At 42.0% G+C, this 17,022-nt stretch overlaps 1 protein-coding gene across 4 annotated transcripts in view; it reads right to left on the minus strand.

Moving 5' to 3' along the window:
- PDZD2 (PDZ domain containing 2) overlaps nt 1-17,022 on the minus strand; it is a 280,372-nt gene that overhangs the window by 90,224 nt on the left and 173,126 nt on the right. For 3 of the 4 annotated variants that reach the window (XM_043600498.1, XM_043600515.1, XM_043600524.1), the window contains 2 exons: nt 10,954-11,455; nt 1,079-1,221 (listed from right to left, as the gene is read on the minus strand). In XM_043600498.1, the coding sequence (XP_043456433.1) occupies nt 1,079-1,221; nt 10,954-11,455 (645 nt within the window). The remainder of the gene's footprint in view (nt 1-1,078; nt 1,222-10,953; nt 11,456-17,022) is intronic. The other variant, XM_043600507.1, reaches the window with a different exon arrangement.

The following is a 17,022-nucleotide window of genomic DNA, read 5'->3' on the forward strand; positions in this document are numbered from 1 at the left end:
CTCTAGTTATTGGCAACTTATTCTCTAGTTACAAGACTAGAACAGGGACATGACACACTTTGCTAATTTATACCCTGGTCCTCTCCTCAGTTTTCCATTTTTTACCTCCAGCTCCTTCAGTATATGTGCTGCCGAAGCGAGCACACCTCCAGCTCCTTCAACGCCACTTCACAAGATAAATTTTTCAGTCCTCTCTTGGTCTGGGCAGGCCAACACTACTCTGATTTGTCCTATCCCCTTTATAACCAGGGTACCTGAATGGAACACCAAATTCTCAACTAGATTTACCTCCCTCATCAGTGAAACTCTACCTCTACACACCTGCTGTATACATGTGGGCATGCAATGCGTGTTCACACCCCAACGTGCCTTGCAAGTAGTAGACACCCTGTGTATGTGGAAGCAATCAGCTAGCAAGGCAAAAGCATGCTTTATATTTTGGGATAGCTACATCCTTGTAACTCCAAACGGACTTCTTCTTTGTGCATGCTCTGCCTAAGCACTGTCCTTCTTCCTACTTAAAACAACAGTTCAGACTTAAAAAGAAGGTTTGAAGTATGAATTATTCAAGGTCACAAGGAGAAAAATTCACATTTACTGTTTACCACTCCACATCTGCATGACACACGTATCCATGTGTGTGTAGAATCCCTGACAGATCACATGAACTGTGGTCACATTTAAAATCAATGACTTTCCCAAGTCATTAGCCACCATCTTATAGGGGTTCAGATTCAGGAAAGTGGTTTTCTGTTGCATGCATAATCTCAATACGTAACCACATATTACCAGTATCCCAAAAGTTAGTGTAAGTAACAATCACTTGAAACTCAAAACAGATGGAAAGAAATGCAATCTCTCTATGATTTGGAGGAGCCTACAGTATCTCCAGCAATTAGCCACTTCCTGTGCCCAGGGGTGTGTTTAATTGGAACTGCTCCTGCCTGATTTTCTTCCATGCTCCCGCAGGATAAACTGTAATTACCAGGGCTTTGGCCAAATAGAAGAGTCCTAGCCCTCGGAGGAAGGGAAGGGAGAGGATGAGGAGTCAGAGAAAGGGGAAGAGTTATCTAGTCACCTGTGAGCGGCACCTCCTTCCTTCACTTGAGTGACAACGATAGCGTGAGGTGAGCGCTTTGATCCTCGGCCTCCACTAACCTGAATTCCCAGCCCATCCGATTCCTTAAGCAGCTCCATCTTCCATATCCGGCCAACTTCCTCCTTGGAAGAAAAAGTGAGCATACTGTGAAGTATACGGACAGACACGTGGCATTGACACAGGAGAGTGGAGCTGTTAGGTCAGGCCAAATATTCTTCAATTGTCAACAGGTACTGAAGATGACCACAGAAGGAAAAGTTCCATGTGCTAAATCATAGTCTCTAGCTGCCAGTCCTGCCCAAGAGAACATTCTATGATGATGGAAATGTTCTATATTTGTACGATCCAACATGGAGCCACTAGCCACAGGTGGCCATCAAGGGCTTGACTAGTGGCAACTGGGATGTTACATTTTTCATTTCATTTAGTTTACATTAAATTACATAGTTACCTGTGGCTAGTGGCTATAATACTGGACAATAAGAGTGACTATCGAATTTCCTGATCAAGGTTATGTTAAGTAAAGCTTCTTCTGCCTGAAACCCAGATACCACTGTGTGTGTGTAAACACTGGCTGTGTCTGGGTTCCATTTATTTACACACAGCTACTAATAAATAAAGGAAGATGAAAGGAAGACAAGGATAGGTCTTGGAGACTTCAACTCATTTGAGCCCAGCTCTGCCACTTAGTAATTATGAAAGCCACCTATGCCTAAAACCCTCTGTTTCCTTGCCTCTAAAGTGGGGATAATTATGAATACTTTCAAGTTTGTCATTAGGATTACGTGAGATATTTATGGAAGGAGCAGTGCTTCCGACACCTAGTAGAGACATAATAAATGCTGACTGCTAACCATATATTACTTATGTACGCACACATATGTGTTAAAACCATCATACCATAATATGCCCAATGGTACTGCATCAGTGTTGCATAGTGACAGATGGTAGTTACACTTGTGGTGGGCACAGCATGGCGGAGTTGGCCAATCACTATGTTGTACGTCTGAAACTAATGTAACATTGTGTGTCCACTACACTTCAATTAAAAAAAATACATCATGTTGAATTGAATCTCAAACTTCGTTAGAACATATAAATGAGATCTTTGGCAAGAGAAACCAAAACAGGAAATTAATTGATGAATTTATTATTGGCTTCTCTAGACATGGGTCTGTACACTTTTTAAATACATTAAAACACCCTAATAAAAATTTATCCTTTTAAAAAGCTAATCATGTCTGTAAGTCCTCTGGATTACTGGTAGCTTTTCTACTTTGGTTAATTCTCCTCTTGACTCCCTATTTTATTCCAAGGATGCAAACATATACCCAATACAAAATGTTTGAGTTACCTCAGATAATTGGTTGTTCAGAGAAATGAAAGAAAAACCTTCCAAAGTGATTTCCTTCGGGAGGGTCTTACTTTATGCTCACTCCTATAAGTTCCTCTTATCTCTAGGTATGTGGGTATGGGTCACAATGTATTCCTCAACATATTAAAAAAAAGTGCCATGTCCTTTCCTCACTGATCATGAAGGTCCAATGGAACCATTACAGTCCAATATGAACAAACCCATCCTCCCCCTAGAAATAGGCAACCTTCCCATTTAAGCTGCTTGCATAAGAGAAAGAATGCAAAGCATTCAGAAAATCTGAAATACACAGTCAGAAACTAAAATGAAACTTTATGCAGTAGTAAAAAAACCAGATGTTAAATGGTCACTGATGTGCAGCAAAAGGAACGTCTGGGGAAATTATTAACAGACAGAGACCTGTTGGATCTTATACTTTTTCTACTATAGCACTACTCAGCGGGGCTCCATTGCTCAGCAACATGCAGTGTTTGCCAACGGTCTCCTTCATCTGCTGACCACAGACAAACGAGGCCTGTCTGGCCAAATGTAACTTCAGAAGTCACTGGCTTACCACAGTAGTTCATGAACTTGTCAACAATCCCTATATCATCCAATCATTTCACTTTGGACTTCATGGTTTTTGGTGTGTTGCCTCTGACCTCTGGAACACCTTTCTCTCTTCTCCATTCAGAAACAGCCTCCTTGGCCTTCCAAGTCTCTCACAGCTCCACTATGTCCAAGATGCCATCCTTGAGAATCAGTGCTACTTATGAGATGGCAGTTTTTGACACTTGGAGTACATGAGGCCGTGGCCTAGTGCACAGCCCCAAAGGGAACAAATTCAGAGACGTGCTGATTAGCTATTGTCCCAGCTTGCTGGGCATCCCAAACTAGCACATGGGCCAGCCCCATAGCTGACTCCCTGGGCCTAACAAAGTAGCTGAGAAACTAGAGCGGAATGGTGGCTTGACTTGTTTTTTCCATGGAAGATATGCTATGGCTACTAGGGTCTTGAAGATATGGGACAGTGCTCTTCCCTCTCCCAGTCCAGAAAAGCTGTGAAATCCCTTCCCAAAAGCAACAGGGACTATTATGAGAGTCCAGAAATAAGCAAACCCATTTGGCTTTAGCCCAAATTAATAAAAACCTATCCTTCCCATTACCAGTTACATCTGTCCTACCATCCTTTTGTTAAACAGAACATGTTAAGTATGGTTCACAGATGATATGACAATACTAGATACATAGTCCTTTCTAATTTTTAAATGCCTTTAGAAATAGGACTTGAGGGGTACTTGGGTGGCTCAGTCAGTTAAGCATCTGACTTCGGCTCAGCTCATGATCTCATGGTTCGTGAGTCTGAGTCCCACATCGGCTCTGTACTGTTGACAGCTAAGAGCCTGGAGCCTGCTTGTGATTCTGTGTCTCCTTCTCTCTCTGCCTCCCCACACCTCTCACAAATAAATAAACATTACAAAATTAAAAAAAAAAAGAAGTAGGACTTGTGACAAGAAACATGCAAACCTATGATCATGGAGAAAGAATAATGACCTAACATATACTCTTGACAAAAGAGCTAAAGACAATTTTCAGTAAGAGCACTCACAGGCCCACTCCATTCCCCTGCCCAATATACACACAAATAGTTAAAAGCAAAATAAAGCAAATATATAACAAAAACTGGCTTCAGAAAGTAGGAATGATCAATCTGTAATACAGCCCCCAATGATACAGTCAAGAAACAGATCTTCTTTTTCACTTTTATCTAATACCATGAGTTTTCTCTCCATACCTGAAAGTAAGAACTATAAGGGGGGGAGGGGGGGAGGGGGGAGTCAAAGAAATTAGTGCAAGTTTTCTTGATCATCTAATGAGGAATTCAAAGATACACAAAGGAAGACACAAACAGGAAGTGCCAGATGTTATCAGTCTCAATTGTACAACTGTCAGTATTAAATCTAGTTGCCTACAGCTGAGAGCAGTGTTCAGTTACAAATAAAATCAGTGTCTGAAGTTTATGAGGCTAAAGCTGGCACTCGCCAAAAATCAACAGGCCAACTTAAATAGAATATTAAGTAGATTTCCAACTGCCTCCTTAGAATTCTGCATGGATATGTAATACGTACTTCAGTATGGTCAAAACAGGACTCTGCCTCCCTCTCCCTCCTGGCTTTCCCACCTCCATGGGAAAAGCACCATCATTTATGCCAGCTAAAGAGGATATGCAAACTAAAAGCTTGCTAGCTTTGATTCCTCCTTCTATTTCCTATACCCAAACCATGAGCAAGATCTGTAGGCTCTACTTGTAAAACACATCCACGTCTATCTACTCCTGCTCCTTCCTGCCACCACTCTGGTCAAGACCACCAGGATCTCTAATATGGATTATCACAGTAGTTTCCAGTATGGTCTCCCTTTTTTTCCTCATCTCCTACAATACCCTATTCTCCATTATACAACATACATCATGATGCACTCAGCTTAAACCTTCCAACAGCTCCCTAGTAGACACAGACTGAAGTCCAAATCTTTGAGATGGCGAACACAAACCTCCATCTCTAGCCTTGCCTGCAATCCCAAACCATATCCCCTCCCCCACCTCCATGTTCTCCCCAGCACTTACTGTCTCTCTATCCCTGGAAGACCCAATCACTCCTGCCTAGGGCAGCCACATGTGCTGCCTCCTCGCTGGAAATATTCTGTTTCTAGATGTTGCATGGCTGTCCTTTCCTGACATTCAGGCTTCGGCTCAAACATTGCCTGTTTAATTAGGCCTTCAGTGATACCAATTTCAGTTAACCCCACCAGGACACTGCCCAGTCATCTTTCATTTCACCGATTTCATTTATAGTACTTGTTGTCACCATCTAACATTTTTTTTTTAATATATGAAATTTATTGTCAAATTGGTTTCCATACAACACCCAGTGCTCATCCCAAAAGGTGCCCTCCTCAATACCCATCACCCACCCTCCCCTCCCTCCCACCCCCCATCAACCCTCAGTTTGTTCTCAGTTTTTAACAGTCTCTTATGCTTTGGCTCTCTGCCACCATCTAACATTCTGATTCATCTATTTGCTTATTTATTCCCTGTGGCCCCTTATTTGTGTTAAGTGCCATGGCACAGGAACCTTGTCTCTCATTTATCAGTGGGTTCTCCAGCAACTAGAATGGTGCCTAGCACATAACAATACCGTATAAATGCCATAGAATTAATAAATGTGGGATGTTTATACACTCATCCTACGGTTTTTCAGAAGTTATTGAGACTGATGTTAAGAGGCTCACCCAGACGGGATACCTGCACGCTTGCCAATGTTTAGCGTGTGATCACCCGATCCAGTTGTAGAGATGATTGAGTTCTGAAACAGATCCTGTCTAGACAGATGGCTCAAGCCTTTGCTTCCTTTTGCATTGGCTTAAAGGGCAACGAGATTGTCAGCCTGTTGAGAAAAAGCCAAACCACGCAAAACTGGACGCTATGGACATTTATATTAATGTTGTTGAAGTGCTACCCTTTCCTATAAAAACGCCAATTAGACTGTGTGAGCTCATACATGCATCTCCTCACAGAGGCCAAAAAAAAAGGGGGGGGGATTTATTTACAAAACAGAGGTGGTACATTAAAGGGAGCTGTCTCGGCAGCATTTAAATGACCTCATCTTCTGTTGGAACCAAAAATAATATTTCACAATAGCATCTTTTCCCCAAATGTGAGAAGAAACATCATCCAACTAGAATTTTACTGCAGTAAGTGGTCTGGCTCTAGTTGCAAACTTAGATTCTGAGACTGTTTGCTTATATTTAGAATGATCAGTAAGAAATGATGTGTGATATGTCAGAGTTGAAGTTCCTGAGGTAGCAGACCAAAATGCTCAGTTTATAGGTGAGAAAACAGAAGCTCATAGAAAGAACATGGCAGCTTGAAGGCCACAGAGTTGGGGAAGGAAGAACTAGGGCTGGAACATAGTATCCCATCTCTCAGGCCTGGAGCTCTTTTTTTAAAAAAATATTTATTCATTTTTGAGAGAGAGAGAGTGTGTGCATGTGATTTGGGGAGGGGCAGAGAGAAGGGGACAGGGGATCTGAAGGAAGCTCTGCACTGACAACAGAGAGTCTGATGCTGGGCTTGAACTCATGAACCACAAGATCATGACCTGAGCTGAAGTCGGACACTTACCCGACTGAGCCACCCAGGTGCCCCTTAGGCCTGGAGCTCTTGGGTGCTTTCATTAATAAATGGGCACAGAACACCTGCAGGTGCAAGGCACTGAGCCAGAACACAAAGACAAATAAGGTCCTTGGCCTTAAAGTCTACTGGGGACACAACAAGCCCTATGGCAACTGGAATATGTAGGATTCATGCATTGATCAAGATAAGGAGGGGATCATGCAGGAGCCCAAAGAGGAGATGCTTAAAGATGGTACAGGTTGGGGGGGGGTCCCCAGAAGCCTCCTAGAGGAGTGTGTCCCCCAGAAATGGAAGAAGCTAAGCTACATGGGGGAGGGGAGAAGAAACAGAATGGTGAGAGCAGCAGCTGCAAAGGCTCACAGGAGACAGGGTAGCCTTTTGGGAAAAAACGTGGCTAATTCAGTCTAAACTGAGGAGGAAGAAAGCAGTGAGAGATGAAGGCAAAAAGTTAAGCAGGGATCAGAGAGTGAAAGGCCTCGTGTGCTTTGTCAAGCTAAGGTGTTGAGATATTACCCTGAGGGTAAAGTGGACCCATCCAAAGGGCTTAAGCTGCAGTGTGTGTGAGCAGGTACATGCATGACTGATGGAGTCTCTTTAGAAAGATCCCTCTGGCTGCTGTGGGGACAGCAGATGACAGGATGACACTGGACATGGATGGGTAGCAAACTACTATGACAACCCACATGGGAAATGAAAGCAGCTTGGTCCAGAACTATAGCCATAGAAGTGGGAGTGGGAGAGAGAAGTGGGGTGAGGAGGGAGACCCTACAGGGAGCCAGAGTTGATAGGATTTGGTGTTTGACTGGACATGGGGAAGGAAGAGGCCAGTATTTCAGTTGACTCCAGGATGCCAACTGTCCCAATTTCCTGGCATGGGACTGTCAGTACAAAACCACGGAAAGTTATAGACAAGCCAGGTGAGTAATTGTTAGCTGAAACTCAGGTTTCTGGCTTGGGCGACTTTGAGAGTGATGGGACCTGGAACATTGGAGCCAGCTGGGTGGGAAAATGATGCATCGATGTGACATATCTAAGATGGGAGACCTACTGCAGGTAGGTGGTAGAAAGCTTGGGGCGGGGGCGCTCAGGAGAGAGGTAAAGGAGCAGACACGGACTTAGGAGACATTACCACATAGAAGGATAGACGTTCACCCGTTGCTTACTAGAATAGGATCATCCTCATGCTGTCTCTGCTTGACGCAAACATAAAACTACCCAGGAGATGTCCTGGATGTGATTCTCCTCAGTTACCTTTTCCTGCAGATTCAGACCTGGGGCAGCCTTCCTGAGGTCTCTGCAGACCACTTGCACTGAACCACTCAGCCTTCCTGAGGTCTCTGCTGAAGGTCTAGGGAACAGTTCGGATACTCTATAGGGTGAATTACAAGTGTTAGGGTGAGACCACAAATGGACCCACAGACACACATGCCAACTATGAAGAAACTTGCCTGACTGGCAAATGGTAGGGTTCTTTTTCTCCCTATTATGTGACTAAGTTGTACTTATTTTTACCATGCTGCATTACAAAAATACACATTTGTAGTAAACAGGCTTGCAAGAACTGTTCCCTTGGATGAATAATGATCTTCACTAGACAGGGAGTAAGGAACTCTGAACTCATTTCTAAAACTGCTTAGCTATGTCCTAGGAGATTCTAACGTTTTAGACAATGGGCCCAACTTTTATAATTTAAAAAATTAATCTGGTTGCATATGTCTTATTATGTGTTAATATTTTATAGAAACATGTTTTTTTTAAAAGAAGATATTTACTAGAGAAAATGTTTCCTACAGCTCTGTGAAAGGAAAAGAGGGTATAAAAATAAAGACAGAAGATTTATTTTCATGTAACAAATAACAGTCTGTGAAAAGAAGCATCTCACAAATAAAAATGGTCTGAATGATTATAAACCTATTCTGTAATTTATTCTTTGTAGATTTATATTAAATCATTAGTAAAGCAGAAACAGAACAATGCTGACATGTTTAATCTCCCATTATTCAAATGGAATAGAATTTTTTGCCCCAAGAGTTTAAGAGGTAAATGCCTAATTTTTGTTTTTTTCTGGAAATCCCATTTTAGCATGACTTTGGGCTCATCCTGGAGTAAAAATAAAAATCCGCTCAGCCCAAGAACCTACACCACCTTCTGTGATGGTCTACTGGTTCCAATCTGGATGTTGGGGAAGCAGTGAAGATCTACTTCTTGCTAACTCTATCAATCCTGGGTAAATGCATTGAATGATGATGTTTCTTGGTTTGAAAAGGGTCCTAAAAGATATTCATGCCTAAAAGGGTGTATGGCCCATTCCAACTTTCTAAGATGTAAAGTATAACCCAGGGTCAACATTCAATCTATAGATTATGGGCAGTTGTGAAGAATGCAAAGTCCAGATGGCAGATCTCTCCTTTCTATAGGCATGTGGCTTTAAAAAAAATGTCTCAAAGGCAATAGATTTTGTTTTTGTTTTTTTTTAAATCACCATTTCATTTATATCTTCTTTGACATTTGATCTTGAGTGCAAAAACCAGGCAAAGGAAGTCTGATATGTGTAGTCTTCAAATAGTCTAATCCAGAAATTCACTTTTATGTTACTGCTTTTAGTTAAGTTTAGCAGAGAGGGGCACCTGGGTGGCTCAAGTTGGTTAAGTGTCTGACTTGGGCTCAGGTCAAGATCTTGCGGTTCGTGGGTTTGAGCCCCGCGTCAGGCTCTGTGCTGACAGCTTAGAACTTGGAGCCTGCTTCAGATTCTGTATCTTCCTCTCTCTTTGTACGCCACCCCCCCACTCTTGCTCTGTTTCTGTCTCTGTCATAAACAAACATTAAAAAAAAAAAAGGTTAGCAGAGAATGAGTAGCCTCTTAAAAGTTTGTTTTTGGTTTTTTTTCTTTTAAAGTCATTTCCAAATTATTTCTACTGTGTCCTAGGCCAAATGAAAGCCTCTTCTTTGGAATATATGTGAGATTTAGTCTCTTTTGCTAACTTAAACCTTCAAAATGATTAAGCTAACCAACACTCCCTAACTTACTCATCCTCAGCTTTCTGTGTATTCATAATCTAATCATTAGGAGAAAAAGTCATATCCAAATATAGTACTCATCAGAAAGAAACAAATTATAATCTTTTTATTGTCCTTAATTTGGGGGGTCCACATTATAATCTTTTTATTCACCTTAATTCTTTTTTGAGGAGAACCATAAAGTTGGTAGAAAATCATTGACAGAGACATTACTTTTTTCTTCTCCTTTATTTACAATTCTATCTACAAATCATGACTCCTTTGGGTAAGGCTTTATGAAGACCACCCAGATACTCAAATGAAGGAACATGGTTCCTTGAGAGAGGGATTATTTTGATTCCTCTAATCCCATTATACAGACTGGCTATGATTGGAGAAATATGCATGAAATAGCCTTTCTAGAAATTAGACTCATTCCCAGGGTACCATTTCAGCAGTATGCAAGGCTGAACTTGATGCTTCTTATCTTCCCAACTTTCTCTTTCATCATTAAGGGGTGTCTCCTACAGGGACTCAGAGAGGAAACCAATCAGAAACAAAATAGCAAGTTACTGCTTCTTTAGGAACCCACAGGCATATCTGCCAAGAAGATTCTTGGAAGGAACGTGCTTACCCTAAAGAAATATAATTTCATGAGAGAATATTGGCTACAATGGAGGAGAAAATTTGAAGCTAGAAGTGGACCTGTTACCACTCAGAGTATACCACATCTGCTTTGCCTTTAGGTAAGACCAACCCTGACCATCACAGCTGGATATCATAGTATCAGAGATTTCTGTGAAATTTCCCAACTTCACTGGAATTCAGCAACGTAATAACACGAACCCATAAAAATATCACTGGTTTTGAAGTGTTAAAAATAAAAGCAGATGTTTCCCTAAGTGTTGAACATCCTTCCTGTGTAATACTGAGGACTGAATGTTTGAATGTTTTTGCTATCAACTGCCACCAGGAATTCTTGGCCTCACCAGTGGCAATTCCACTGGTGACAGTAGTGATAAATAATGATGCAGTTCGAGTACTTTATCTGGGCCTCAGATGACTCAAATTATATCACAGAAGGGCTTGAATTTTCCACTGAGGATCACTCAACTACCTCTTTATTTAAGTGGATGAAATGATTTGGATTTTTTGTTGTTGTTATTGTTATGTCCTCTGATCATTTATCTTACTAAATGTGTTGGCTTCTAAATACAAGGCCATCTTAGATAGATTTTCTGAGCCTTAAAAGCTATTTCAACAGTACTTTGTTTGAAATTCAGGTTTGATAAGCAAACAAAAGCTTACCCGTGCCAGGCAGTCACTTGATTGGAAGTCTGTCTTCCCAGATTTTGAGAAGCGACGTTTGTCATTGCTTGTAGGTAGAGCAGCATCTGTCTTTGGAATTCTATGCTCTGTCCCTCTGTCTGCTTCTGACTTGTCTAGATGGGATCCAGCCAGCTCCTTGAGAGATTCCGGGCCATTTTCTAGCTCAAAAGCATGGCCATTGCCAAGTTCGGGGTCTGGGCCGTTGTCCGGCTCAGAGATGGGGTCATTGTCCAACTCACAGCCAGTACTGCTCTTGGGTTCTTCAGTGGCTTTGTGGCTAGAAGGCCTGGAAATGACCCCAAACTTTCTTGCTCTTTTTCCCTTTTTCACAGTTTGGTCACCCAGCTCCAAGGTTGGCGTCTCTCCTGGTTCAGAGCTGTTGCTACCGTTGCCATTATACGGAGAGTGAACTTTGTGCTTGAAGCGGCGCAGCATGATCAGGTAGATAAAGCCGCCATTCCAGCACTGCTCAGCCAGGTAACTGCAACACACACAGAAATGCCGGGTGAAACCCTCACACCATCCATCTCGACCAGCGCATCGGGCAGACGCATTCAGCAGCACCCGCGGAACCCGTGTGATTAACAACCTGGTGAAGCAACGGAGGTACTAAGCTTCCCAAAGAGGCTCAATGCTCAGTTCATTCTTTTAATCTACATAATTGTTGATGCTAAAAATAACCCCCAAACCAAAATCCCCACGAGCTAGAAATTACTAATGAAAAAAACCCTAGAGTAGGTAATTAGAAATGGAGTTTTCTATTCACAGAGCCAATCCTTACATATGATTACAAAAACAATAATTCTCCATTCCCTCAACAATTTCTTACATCAGAATTATGCTAGCCTCCCATTCATCTAGTTAAAAAAACAAATTTAAATTAAAAAATTTTTTTTAACATTTTTATCACTTTTGAGAGACAGAGACAGAACACTAGCGGGGTAAGGGCAGAGAGAGAGGGGACACAGAATCTGAAGCAGGATCCAGGCTCTGAGTGTGGGGCTTGCACTCGTTAACCGCGAGATCATGACCTAAGCCAAAGTTGGACACTTAACCGACCAAGCCACCCAGGCGCCCCGCAAACTTAAATTTTTTTAAGTAAACTCTACGTCCAATGTGGGGCTTGAACTCACAACCCAGATATCAAGAGTGGCATGCTCTACTGATTGAGCCAGCCAGACGCCCCACCATTCATATAGTTTTGATGTCATTACTCTGCCAGTTCCCAAGGTAAAGAATAGATAAACTGAGAGACATGTAAAGTTCTGCTCTTAGAATCAAAATATCAACTGCACAACAACAAGAATCACTGTCTCACAGCATTCCAGTGAAAACAGATACTGAGCTGGGGGTGGAGAGGTGTTGGCTGGAATTAAGACACAACTGGTAATAAGCGCTGATGAGTGTGTGCTGCATTAAATGAGCATCAAGTCCACTTCTTGATAATGGTTCTAGTTTGGGTTGTTCCTGGCACACAAGGAGTGTCATTTTCAGTCTGGGTGTCGCTTTGAGAGGACCCCCAATGAAAACCATGCAGACATGGGGTGACTAGGATACAGAAGGCTATTGGAAACTGTGTCAACCAGGAAAAGTGAAAGGGCAGGGATGTCCAGGGATGCTTGGCTTGAGAGGGCAGAGGCCGGGCTCAGTTGCGTTTCATGTACTTGAGGGGTGCCAAACACTTAGAAGCAGGAAATAATATAAGTGAGATAATGCATGTGAAGCCTGACACACAATAACTACTCCAGATCTTAAGGAATAACAATAAATAGAACATCAAACAAGATAAGTAATTAGTGGTATTCAGGACCATGAAAGCTTTAGCAAAGAAAACACACTTGCTTAAAGTCAGGAAACTAGGTTGGGCTGGACCCTCTACTTATGCCACCCAAGATAAGGAAGCACAAACCCCAGATGGATCCAGGATAACGCCTTCACCACTGGAATGTTGCCACATTCTACACATCACCTGATCACAAGCAAAGAATGTCAACCACCAAATCCTTAATGTGTTGGACTACTTCTGGCCTTCATGTGCCTACAAAGGATTGCCCACATCCTCAATAAATGAAAAACAGAACATATTCAAGTATACCAAGCTGCTCCTCCTCCAGGCTTGAAGCTCAGACTTGACAGCTGGGATAGTCAGTTTACCGGAAGGGGTCGCATCCATAACGAGAGGTAACCAGTTGCGTTTGAAATGTACTAAATTCTGGGACAAAGACATATATTACCCATACCTAATGGTCAGGTTAATGCAGTGACAATGCCAGTCTCCATGAAGAGCAGAATAATTCTGAATTTTTGCCATGGAGTAGAGTGAACAAGAGAGATGGGTCCTTAAACAACCACCAAAGCTAATAAAAACTTTCTTTGATCCTGGGCTATAAAACATGGTAATGAACTTACACATAAAAACCAGGTAGATAAAAGGTACCATATAGACCTCAGGTTGTTCTGTGAAATACAATGAGATGAAGAGGTGTAAAGAGCGGTCCACTAGAGTCTGGAAAATGAAAATTAAACTTGGTTCTCAGTAAAATTTCTGTATAATGTTTAGATTTCATTCTTTGAATTGTGTATCTTTTTCACACTGGAAAAATTTTAGTAAAGATATAAGATCTTCAGAGTAGTTATTAGCCAGACTGTAAGGGTTTCTTTGAGCAAATCACTACTATTAATGCAAGACATATGTCAGATGTTATGAAAAACAGCATAAGGTAGTAAAAACAGGACCACGGGGAAAGTCAAACACTCAAGTCTTCATTCTGGCTTTGGCCCAACCATGTAAAAACAATGGTAATGATACCAAATTTCCATCAACCTATGTATGAATGGATAGACAAAATGTAGTATATCCCTATAATGGAATATTATTTGGCAATAACAGGAATGAAGTATATGTCATAACTTAAGCTTGAAAACATTACACTAGGTAAAAGATGCCAGACCACAAAAGGCCATGTCATTCCATTTATAGGACCTGTCCAGAATGGACAAGTCCATAGAGACAGGAAGAGTATTAGTGGTCGCCAGGACTAGGGAGGAGGGAGAATTGGGACTGCTTGCAGAGTTTTTGGGGACGATGGAAATGTTCTCAAATTAGGTACTGGTGATGGTTGCACAACACAGTGAATATACTCACTGAATTGTATACTTTAAAATAGTGAATTTTCTGTTATATGAATTAGGTCTCAACTTAAAAAAATAACAGCAAATATAATAATTCTGGCCAAGTTTTGAATTGCTTTTTTTTTTTTTTTTTAAAGCAGGTTCCATGCCTAGTGTGGAGCCCAATGCAGGGCTTGAACTCACAACCCTGAGGATCAAGACCTGAGCTGAGATTGAAAGTTGGACACTTAACCAACTGAGCCACCAAGGTGCCCCAGAGTTACTTCTTAGAGTATGTGCTCCTTAAGAACACCCTTTGCAAGAGAAGAAACTGAGGCTTAGAAATATTAATATGCCCCAGTTCACCTAAATGTCAAGTGCTGGACTGAGGCTCTCCTGCTTCTCAAACTCATGCTATGTCCACTGTGCTGCTGTGCTGTCTCAATTACTCTAGTGTCCTTGTCTGTAACACGAGGGTGTTAAAATAGGTCATCTCCAAGTTGCTTTCGCATGTTCAGAACTGTGAATGCTAGTTTCTTGGGAAGGCTTCTAGAGATCAAAGGTGCAGGCCATCCCCAAAGTATTGATCCAGTGCCAAAGACAAAACAGAACCCTGGAAAAACAAACATTCCTTTTAGGTCCAAGGTGTCCTAGGTCTCCTGGACATTAACTATCAACCTGAAAAAGATATCACCTGGAGAGGTAATTCCTTTTGGGATTCTATCTTTTGTATTAAGCTCTGGACAATTTGATGGGTTCTGTGCAGAAACCTTCTTTTCAGTACCAAAAAGGCTGGCTCACTGAGTCAGAGTATAGGATCTTGGAAATCTCTACTCTCACAGAAGCTCCAAGAATCTTGGGAGGTTTATTCCTTCTGCAGGGTCCATACTCAACAAAATTACAAAGCAAGAGTTTATCTTTAGTTTGGCACCATGTCCTCATCCCCTCCTGACTTCCTAATAGTAAATAAGGCTCTGACACTTTCAAGGAACTGTATGACAGGTTATTTTATTCCTTCCTGGACACTGAATCTTCTAAGGTCATCCCGAAGACAAAGTGTAATGAATCAACTACGGACGCTACAGCAAGTTGGTAAGAAAGACTGTTAGGCTGGGGGTAGTTTTCTTAGAGTTCTTCCATCCACCTTATATGTAATGCCTCCATATTCCCTATCCATCTGTACTGAAATGACTCACCAAACTTTTCCAGTGCCTTTCTAGCTAATTCATATGTCCAAATCCCTTTTCAGTTCAAAAGGATTCCTACCCACCATGAGAATCTTTAAACTTCAAAGTTAGTCTTTGAGAAAGAAGAAATGGAATATAATCCTGGTCCAGAAAAATAGGTCTCCTCTTCAGTAATTTTTTGGTTTCTTCCCCAAATTTGAAACTGTCCTCTGACATATAAAATTATTGATTAATTTGATTTTGACCATCCCAGGATGGCCTTAAGATAAATGAGGAAAGACAAGCATATCCAGAAATGAAGTTCTAAATTCTAGCCTAGAATCCTCCCTGTGGAATGTATTGAGGTTCCTCACTTCACTTGGCCTTTGCAAACACCTTTTGTAACTTAATCCCTTCTACCTCCCTTTCCTCTCAAAAAGTGCTTTATAATAAATAAAATAAAATAAAATAAAAATAAAATAAAATAGCTTTGGGTACCTCCTGTGTTTCTTTTTTTTTTTTTTAATTTTTTTTTCAACGTTTATTTATTTTTGGGACAGAGAGAGACAGAGCATGAACGGGCGAGGGGCAGAGAGAGAGGGAGACACAGAATCGGAAACAGGCTCCAGGCTCCGGGCCATCAGCCCAGAGCCCGTCGCGGGGCTCGAACTCATGGACCGCGAGATCGTGACCTGGCTGAAGTCGGACGCTTAACTGACTGCGCCACCCAGGCGCCCCCCTCCTGTGTTTCTTGATGCTCTATCATAATTCTGGCATCTGGGTTCTCCAGGGGTGGGAGGCCCAGGAAGGACTGGCAGGTAAGGTTGGGTGCTAGGAAAAGCTAGAGGGATAAAGCTGCCTGGAGTTTAAAGAACAAGGACAGGGAGGCAGGAGATGAGAGGGGCAGAGACAGTAGGTGTTGGAAGGCCAAGGACACACATTATTTATCCATGCCCTAATTCTATCAAAAGAAGGCATGAGGCAGCTATGCAATTCTGATATTCTAGACTGTTCTGCCAAAGTCCTCAGAAGGAGCAGTATCTCCAGGTGCCTTTGAAAATCATCTTGGGCATTTGGCCATCAGTTACCGATGCCTGGTACATAGTGTGAACCCACAGAAGAGAGCTGCCAGGCAGATCCATTGGTGTATACATATATGTGATTCAGAGTCAGTTGGCTCACCACCCCTGGGTGGCCTGCACCCCAATGCCTTGAAAACACTGTATAACTCAGACAACATAAAGGAATTCCAGAACTCAGACTTTTTGGCAAAGCAGACATTCTCACTTCATCTGAGTGAGTCAGGCCCCCAGGATAGACAGTAGAGGAACAAGATGTTTATAGAGGAGTTCCTACGTCCAGGCAGGAGTTTTACACAATGGGACTAACTGCTAATAGCCGCCCTGTGTAACACACAAGATGAATGGAGATCGACTGTTCTTGCTCATGATTGCCTCTTGCCTAAGAAGTAATGGGAGGTTAAGAAGCTGTTTGTGGTCCTTTGAAAACCTGCTAAGCCTAATTAATCCAGAGGGCTGTCTGAGGTTGTAAATCTGTAGGTTCCCAGAGAAGAACGGGTTGAGAGGAAGTGTTAAATATATACAGATTAATTTCCCAGCGAAATCTCGGCTGGGAAACAGAGGGAGGCAAGTTCAAACAGCTCCATGAGAGGGGGTGGGAAGATGACAAACATCTCCAGGAGTCATTTAGTAACAAGATTCCCCACGGGCAGTCTCTCTCAGCTGTTGCCTCCCAGCTACCTTGAATGTTG

This window comes from Prionailurus bengalensis, chromosome A1 (genome assembly GCF_016509475.1).
Source record: "Prionailurus bengalensis isolate Pbe53 chromosome A1, Fcat_Pben_1.1_paternal_pri, whole genome shotgun sequence".
Classification (NCBI taxonomy): domain Eukaryota; kingdom Metazoa; phylum Chordata; class Mammalia; order Carnivora; family Felidae; genus Prionailurus; species Prionailurus bengalensis.